Source organism: Otolemur garnettii, unplaced genomic scaffold (assembly GCF_000181295.1).
Source record: "Otolemur garnettii isolate 467f Iridium unplaced genomic scaffold, OtoGar3 scaffold00292, whole genome shotgun sequence".
Classification (NCBI taxonomy): Eukaryota; Metazoa; Chordata; class Mammalia; order Primates; family Galagidae; genus Otolemur; species Otolemur garnettii.
The window spans coordinates 783083-791778 of record NW_003852687.1 but is presented as its reverse complement, the minus strand read 5'-3'; the positions used below and the strand labels follow the sequence as shown (position 1 = coordinate 791778).

The following is an 8696-nucleotide window of genomic DNA, read 5'->3' as shown; positions in this document are numbered from 1 at the left end:
ATCTGAGAAACTCAGCAGTGAAGCGGTTAACCCTGGGAGGAGAGAATCATTTTAGTCTACGTGTTTATATACTGTCTGAATTTTCTCTAACTAGAAATATTCACGTATTATATATATAACTCAAAATTTTTTTAATCAGAATAATGATCAATGTAAGACAACTTCACTGTATCCTGGAGGCCCCTGGTGACTGACACATACACATCTGTAAAGATGCACTGTGCCCAGAGCAATGACCTGCCACACACGTGCCGTCTGCCCTGCGAGCTGAGGGGTATAGCCTCTGTCAAGAGGATATGCTCCCCAGTGGCACACATCACCACACAGCCTGCCTGTGGCCGTGAGCAGATGGCCCTCAAAGGCCAGGGACTGAGTGTAGGTCTCTCTGGTACTCAGCTGAGCCCCACACAGTGCCCAGGCAGGGGTGAGCTAAGCCAAAGTGCCAGATGCGGGCGCTGGAATGACAGAAGTCTGGGCCATAGTAGAGATTAATCACAACCACAGGGAGCCCAGAGGTCATTTCCACCAAGGGGACCACACCAGCTCAGGGACCCAGCTTCCCTAAGCTCTCTGGCATTGCAGAAGCCCATGTTCCCTATGCCTAGCACTGCTTCTCAGGAGAACAGGCAGAAGACCAGGCCTTCAGAGGAACCTGGGACAAGCATTTGCAAAGTGAAACTGGTTTTCACCTTTTTCTTTTTGAGACAGAATCTCAAGCTGTCGCCCCAGGCAGAGTGCCGTGGCATCACACCTCATAGCAACCTCAAACTCTTGGTTTTAAACGATTCTCTTGCCTCAGTCTCCCAAGTAGCTGGGACTGCAAGTGCCCACCACAACACCTGGCTATTTTTTGGTTGCAGTTGTCATTGTTGTTTGGCAGGCCCAGGCTGGGCTCGAACCCACCAGCTCTGGTGTACATGGCTGGCACCCTAGCTGCTGAGCTATGGGCGCCAAGCTGGTTTTCCCTTTTTTTTTTTGAGACAGAATCTCACTTTATTACCCTAGAGTAGAGTGCTGTGACATCACAACTCACAACAACCTCAAACTCTTGGGTTTAAGCAATCCTCCTGCCTCAGCCTCCCAAGTAGCTGGGATTATAGGTGTCTACCAGGACATCCACCTAATTATTTTTTTTCTCTTTTTTCAGTAGAAATGGGGTCTCACTCTTGCTCAGGTTTGAGCTCAAGTGATCTTCCTGCCTCAACCTCCCAGAGTGCTGGCATCACAGGAGGGAGTCACTTTGCCTGGCCTAAAAATGTTTTCTACACAGAATAGGGCTACGCTCCAGTGTAGAGTGTGGAAAGGTGCCAGCTCCTCCCTAGGACTTCCTGAGGGTGGGTCAGCACCAGGCATGACCACAGGATGAGGTGACTGCACGCTTCCCCTCTCCTTCTCAGATTTAATAGCAATACCTGGGCCCAGAAACTAGGGGAATCCAAATAGGAACTAGGGATTCCACAAGTTCCAGCTTATATCCCAAAGTAGCAAATGAGCTATCAGGAGTCCAGCTGGGGAAGGTGCTAGGGTTACCACAAGCGTGCTACTCACTTTTCCGAAGCTTTGGGTGTATTCTTCTCCTCGCCCCTGGCAAAGGGTCCTTCTGCTGCCTCCTTCATAAAGTTGACCAGGACCTCTGCACCAACCCCAGAATCAGGTCTCCCCAGGAGCTTCAGGATGGAAGCATGGAGCCGGAAATATACCTAGGAGAACAACGTCTCTGGCATGAGCAGCCTTCCTAGTGGCTAAGGGTCACTCCACAGGCTAGGCAGCCACGCTGGGAATGGGCTCTCCCTGACAGGGGCAAAAGACTACCACACACTCACTGTTTTAAACCTGCCAACATACAATTAATCCAAAACATGCTCTAAAAATTAAAATGGAAACTGTTAGCATTCCAGCTTAAACATTTACCTAGTAACTCAGGCAAGTGGTGGTGAGATAGTGAGTGTTTACCACCCCTCAGCTCTGCTCACTGGGTACTGCTTCCTGCCATGGCACTGCTGTCCTCTAGACTCCCTGAGGGGAGGCTCAGGTTGGATTTCTGTTTGTGACCCATCTCAGGCAGAGCCAGGTACCCCAAGCCTCGAGAAGCTCTGCCCCATGAGTGCAGGGTGTGGGGAGGGGTAGCACTGCCAAGGCCAAGGCCCACTGCTTTCCTCCAGTCCTCACCTCATCATTCCTCAACTTGCTGATGGGTAAAGGGGGTGCCCAAGGCCCCACAGCCAGGAAGGGTCTGTCCAGGGCCAAGTAAGTCCAGGTCTGTCTCCTGTCCTCTACTGCCCCCCAGCAAATGCCATATCCCATGGTGATGTGACCTGACCTCCCCACCAAGTGCAGGGGTGATGCAGGTCTCACTTGTTGCACACATTCCCATGGAGGGCACAAGGGCTGAGAACTGCTGGGACTGCAGGCCCTGACTAGCCAGCCTCCCTCACCCAGGTGAGATGCCTGCTGGGTACCTCAAAGGACATTCCACAGAGAGGAGGCTCACATGCAGAGCACCCCCCCCCCACCTCTAGCCTGCCCATGGGCCCCAGAGGAACTGTCTCAGCAACTCCATTTCCAGATACAGGCAATTGTGCAAGGCGTCTGTGTGTCCAACTGGCCAAATTGAGGGAGGGAAAGTAGTCAACTGGTAAATTTCTCCCAGGTAGGTCAAGTATTTTGAATGAAGGCTCAACAGCAGAGGGGAATTTTCATCAGGGCAGCATTAAATTTTTCAGAGAAATGTCATGTTTTAAACAAGATATACACACATACCCACTGAGTCTCAAAGTTCCATGGCTATGATGGCTGCACAGAATGGGATACCCCCAAATTAACTTTGCCCGCCTGTACAGCACGCTGTTGGAAGGTGGGCCATATGTGGAGGCCTGGGTTCTTCATCTGCAAGTCCCCAGACGCCCTGGGACCACCACCCTGACTGCTCATCAATTCTATCAGGTGGCAGCAGAGGCCACAATGTGAAGGGAAACCATGGAGGAAAACCAGAGGTGACACCGTCTTCCTGAGAACCAGGTCCTCACATGGCATCTCTGTGCAGCCCTGACCCCGCTGGGCCCAGGCTCTGTGGGATCTGGCCCAGCTTCCTTCCTGCCCTGCGGGTGGCTCAGGGCGAGTTACCCACTCTTCTGGGTCTAGGCCTTCTCATCATCCAAGTGGAGGTCCCCCAAGGCACATGAGCCTGAGTGGCTGGCATGAGAGAATTGTGACGGGCAAGGACCTGAGACTGGTGCTGTGGACGGCAGCAGACAGGCTGCGGCTGAACCAGTGCTCAACAGGAAGCTGTGCTTCCACACTTCTGAATGAGCCCCACGAGTGCAGTTCTCCAGCAGCTGCTATAAACCATTCAGCATGAATCATTTAAAAAGGCACATTTTTTAAAATGAGACTTTTTTTGGTTTGCTCACTAGTTCAGCAAATGTTAAAAAGAGAGTGCTAGCATGGTTAAGAGAGAAAAGACACGCTCATCAGCCAGTAAAATCTTTCAGGGCAGCTAGGCATTGCTGATTAAAATGTTAAATGGCCAGTGACACCCCACCCCCCCAGCCCCCGTGGACCATGAAGTGCCCACTGGCACATGGACACCTGCAGGGGTGGGCAGGGCTGGCACCTTCACAGTGAGAAGTGGAGACCACACCCATGGAGAAGGGGCTGTGCAAATAAACAAGTGCCCCGCCGAAGCTCAGGGCACCAGGATAGGCAGGGCAGCTCACCACACCTTCCACTACATTTTGTCCAGTAAGCGGCAAGCTGCAAAACCCTGAGAAAATGTTACTGTGTATCTATGTGTCAATAGGAAAATACCTGGACATACAGGGTCACACCCAAACCGCTAAAGGGCATTACGGGGATCAGGAAGGGGAGGACACTCAGATTACTGGGAACATTCACATTTTATATACTTCTGAATTGTTGGCATTTCTTTTTTAAAAAATACCATAAATACACATTAACTTTATAATCAGAAAAAAATTTCACAAAGGCAGAGAAAGGGTAAGCAAACAAAGGATTCTGCCCCAACTCTAAGAAGCCTGCTGGGGACATGAACCTAGTGGAGGCTGGGCACACAGCCACAGACAGCGCAAAGCTGACGTGCTCAGGGCCTTGAGAAGCTCTGAGTCCTGGGTCGACCCACGCATGTCCTTGGTTACCTTGCCTACAAAATTATGGGTCGTGACCATCCAGCCTGCCTCACAGGGCTGCTATGAGGAACCGTGAGAGTATTCATTAGGAATATTCTGGAAATCACAAAAGAGAATCCAAGTGGTGAAGAGCTGCTCTTCTCTTGACCTCGGAACGTGGGGTCAGAAGAGCAGGCTGCTCAGCCTCACTCAGCCCTGTCAGCCCAGGGACAGGCAGGGCCTCACTGCAGCTCAGGTGTCTCAACTGCAGCTAGAGCAAGGGGCCTGCCCTCCTGCCAGGCTGCAAGGCGGGAATGTTCTCAGCACCGACAATGTGCATCGCAAGACCAGATTCTTAGAACCTGTGTATGTTAATGAGGAAAGACGATCTTTTAAGAAATAAGAACAAAATGCTCACTCTCTCATAAAGGATGATAAGCTACCCTTAGAAAAAAAGAGAAAAGGCCATTTTAATTTAATTGCACATGAATCTGCTAAACACAAAGAGAAGCTTCCAGTGGGCTGCAGAGGAGTCACTGGGACCGTGAGTGCCATTTCTGGGGAGACACAGAGCCCAGCCCACCCCAGCCCTGCTTCCCTGCTATGGGCCAGCATGGCGTCACCTCCAGGGCCTCCATGGCCAGCTCAGGTGGGTTGTGGTAGTGGATCTTCTTGGGGTAGCGGGCGGCCTCCTCATGTAGGTAGTGGCCAGCTTGCCTGTAGTGCAGCAGGTAAACGGCAGGCGGCTGCTGCTGCTTCTCAGCAACCTTGCCCAGCATGTAGTGGATGAGCCACTCTTCCTCATCACCATCACCCTCGCAGTGGGCTGCTGACGTGAAACAGTGCCTGGCTGTCTCCAGCATGCTGTCTCGCCGGCTCTCCATCTGTAACAAGGCCCCAAGGTCAGGCCAGCCTTAGGCACAGGGCCTAAACCTGCCCAGGGCCCATGCTTTTTCCTCCATGAAGCCCTGCTGACACGTTTGCAAATTTATGTTCCTCTCAACAGCCCTGAGACACAGATCTGCTGTCACCATTTCACAGCTGGGAACACTGAGATGTGAGGACGCCTGGGGACTCCTCAGAAACACACACCAAAGTAAGGCACAGAGCTGTCCTTAGGCTCAGGCCAGCTCATGTCAACTCCAGAGTCCTTTCTTCTACCTTCTCCCTGCAACACCTACTGCAGCCAGATTCATCTCACACCAGCGCCCAGCTCCACAGCACTGAAGAGGATGTGCACCCCTGGGTCCAACAAGAATTCCCCTCCTTTCCCCCATACCCAGAGTGCCTGTGAAAGGACAGAAGCCTGAGACCCACCCCTCACAGCCAATGCCTCCAGCCACCCTCCCACACCCTGCCGGGGGGAACAGCTAGACAGAGTCACTTTCAGTGAGGAGCTCCAGCTTGAAGGATGCTGCTCCCAGTCCCTGCTGCCTGCAGGGTGCACATGGTTCCTTGTTTCAGAGCTCTGGAGTGCGGGGGCCACAGGAGCAGTGTTCAAAGTAGCCCAGGTCCCTCCCTACTCTCTGGCCCTGGTAGCTCAATGGCAGGGAGGCCACAGCCTCATCTTATTTCAGCTTAGAAGTCAAAGAAAGGAGAGAGGCTATGGCACTAGTTTCTGGCTAGGCAGCTACTGTGGCCTGGGGGAGTGTGCCCTATGCTCCTGTTCTGTACCAGTGAGCCTGCCCTGTGAACATCTGTCCAGTGATCTCCATTCATATGTACATCCTGTAGCAATGGCCCTGGGGACACAAAGAAGCCAAGTGCTACCCTGGTACTCTGAACCATGTGACCTCCCTCCAAGATGGGACTGTGTAGCAAATCTATTGCGGTTTAAAGGCAGTTATTGAAATAGAGTCCTTTCTATTTGAACCACTGCGTAGCTATGTGATCCAGATGACATCACTAGTCCCACTGCCCACCCAGTTCTGCCACTGGTACACATATTGGCCACCTGCCAGAAAATAGTGACCACGAGGAGCCCATCTGGCCTGGTGTCTAGGACCAAGCACCCCTCCCTGTATAGAGCACACTGCTAGTGTCCTGTCCTTGGCAGGGCAGTAGTCACACCTCCTGGTGGCTTAGGGCCTGCTGTGTTTCACACCACCCTGCCATCCTTAGACTGGGACAGGAAGCCACAGCTTCAGCTCTCATCACATTAGAGGGGCTGAGATGGCTGAATGCAGGCTCTCCACTGAATTCTCATAATGCTGCCTCAGGGAAGGAATGACCAGCCTCATTTACAGCCAAAGCCACAGCAGGAATGTCAGGGTACTGTCTCCAACCACACAGCTACAAACCTCTGGCTCCAAAGCCTCCTCCTTGCCTGAGGATTGGCATCAAGGTAAAACCAGGTTTTCCTGCCATTCCACCTTCGGTGAGTTTGTAGGCAGAAGCTAAAGCACACAGCACCTCAAACAGCTGCCAGCACATATCCTGCTGCCTATCCCAAGTAGATGCAATAAATCCAGACAGAGCTCTAGCAACCAGAGGATTGCATCCTAGTGGCACATTTCAGAGTTGGAAACTGCCTCCCCAGAGGTGGAAAGGACCTAGGAGTCACAGAGCAGCCGTCCAAGGGAGCACTCACTCCAGGCACCTGTGCAGAACCTCCCTCTCTCTCCAGACACCAGCATTCCCTGGGGATTTCCATCTCTTCCTTGACATCCTGACACTCCAGGGTCAGGACCTGAGGTTCCTGGGCCAATGGCTTCCATCAGATCAACACAGAAATTTCTAAGGCTCACGGCCCCCTTAAAAGCGGAAAGAACAAGGCAAGGGGCAAAGGTGTGAAGAAAGGCAAGCTGGTCGCTGTTTGTGCCTACTCCTCCCTGCATTCCCTACCCCTACCTGGGGGTAGCTCTACAAATGAGTGCCAGTGGGAGGAAGGACACTCTCACTTCTCATTCCATTTCTTTCCTGGAAAACTCCCACTCTGCTAAATCCTGTTTTGCATCATTGGTGGGATATTAGGGAGAAAATTCCAAGGGCCGTGCTCAGCCCACTCCACTGAACCTCAGCAGAGGAAAATGGTGCCCTGGCAGTAGAGGGAGAGCTTCCTGGGGAGTCCAGTTCTGTATCCCAGGGCAGCAGCACCTGGCCCCAGCCTGCCCAGCTCTGGGGCCACTGCAGCGCAGAATCCAGCAAGGGACTTCTGCGCAGGACAGTTACAATAAAATAGGGTTACAGCAGTTAAAAGGAATGTATTAGATCCACAGGAATTAACACGCATAGACTCAACAACATGGCGCTGAGTGAGAGAGGAAGCTGAGCATCACACACAGCATGACGACATTTAAAAGAAAAAACTAATAGATAAATCATGCCATTTATTTCTAGGAGTACATGTACGAAAAACAGTTTTTCTTAAAAGTCTGGAAAGACACAAGCCTAACTACAGGTCCTGCTGAAGCAGGGGTGAGGGGCCTAGACTGGGAAGAACAGCCAGAAGATTCCACGCTTTGAGCCCAATACTGTAAGCCTGTATCCCTTGTATGATTTTAGAGTAAATATTTGAAGAAGGTGGCACTGAGGATGACTCTGTGCCAGCACTCCTCTCCCTGACCCTCACAGGGTATAGCCTTGCATACCACCTCCTTGTCAGCAGTGAGCAGGAGCCTTGATGGCCATGTCCTGCCCCTTTGTCCTATGCCAGGCCAGTGCCTAGAATGCTCCATTTAAACCCCACTACTTGGCACCTGCAGGTCCCTGGGGCAGCCTTCTAACACCCCAACCCCACGAGGTTCTAACCCCAGTCAGGTGGAGAAGCCACCATCCTCACCGACCTGTGGGGCTCATGCAGTCTGAGCACTGAGGAAAACTCTGGGACCAACATGCCAAGAGCCTAGAGCCCTGAGCAACCTTCCTGGCTCAGGGGTAGTGAGGCCCAGAGCTCACAAGAAGAAAGCAAGGCCACTGACAGTGCCTCCAACAGCAACCCAGTGAGGTCTCAGGTCCCACTTCTGGCTTGTCCTACTTAAGTGTGAAACATCTGAGAGGTCCCCATAGCTGTTGACACAGGGAAGAGTTGCAGAAGCAACAGTGCCACCCCAAAATGTTCACGTTTGAGCTCACCACTCTCATGGACAGTGATGCCTTTTACCATCTGGCATTTTCACTGAGGCCCACTGCACCCTCTGATTTCCATCCAGCCTCTCCTTAGTTTCTCAGTCAACCTTGCTGATTTTCAGATCTGTCTGATAGTGTAATGAAAATCTACTGCAAAGTAAAATCGCAAATCTTGCATAAGATGCGTGATTTAATAGAGTTAATGAAAGCGATTCTGGGAACTGATCAAACTGCAGGCCAGGACTTTACATGTGAGGACCAGGCAGAACTAATGTGATCAACCACCACCCAAGGAAGGAGGGTGAACAGCCAAAGAAGAGAACACACCTGCTTGTCATAGGCACAGGGAAGTCGGAGAATCCTGGGGAAAGAGAGGCAGCCCCCAAATACTTTGTAACAGTAACTCTCCTAAGACAAGGGACATATATTACATTTCACAAATATTGGAAAATTAAGCTCCCAAGAACCAATAAACTTAAACATTTTTAGTTCATTTGAAGAATC

At 51.6% G+C, this 8696-nt stretch overlaps 1 protein-coding gene across 1 annotated transcript in view; it reads right to left on the bottom strand.

Annotated features, from left to right (window-relative positions):
* The window catches only part of CABIN1 (calcineurin binding protein 1), a 172723-nt gene that overhangs the window by 98144 nt on the left and 65883 nt on the right, over nucleotides 1-8696 (bottom strand). Inside the window, exons 24-25 of the mRNA XM_023508926.1 lie at nucleotides 4748-5008; nucleotides 1549-1700 (exon numbers count right to left, since the gene is read on the bottom strand). Of these exons, the coding sequence (XP_023364694.1) occupies nucleotides 1549-1700; nucleotides 4748-5008 (413 nt within the window). The remainder of the gene's footprint in view (nucleotides 1-1548; nucleotides 1701-4747; nucleotides 5009-8696) is intronic.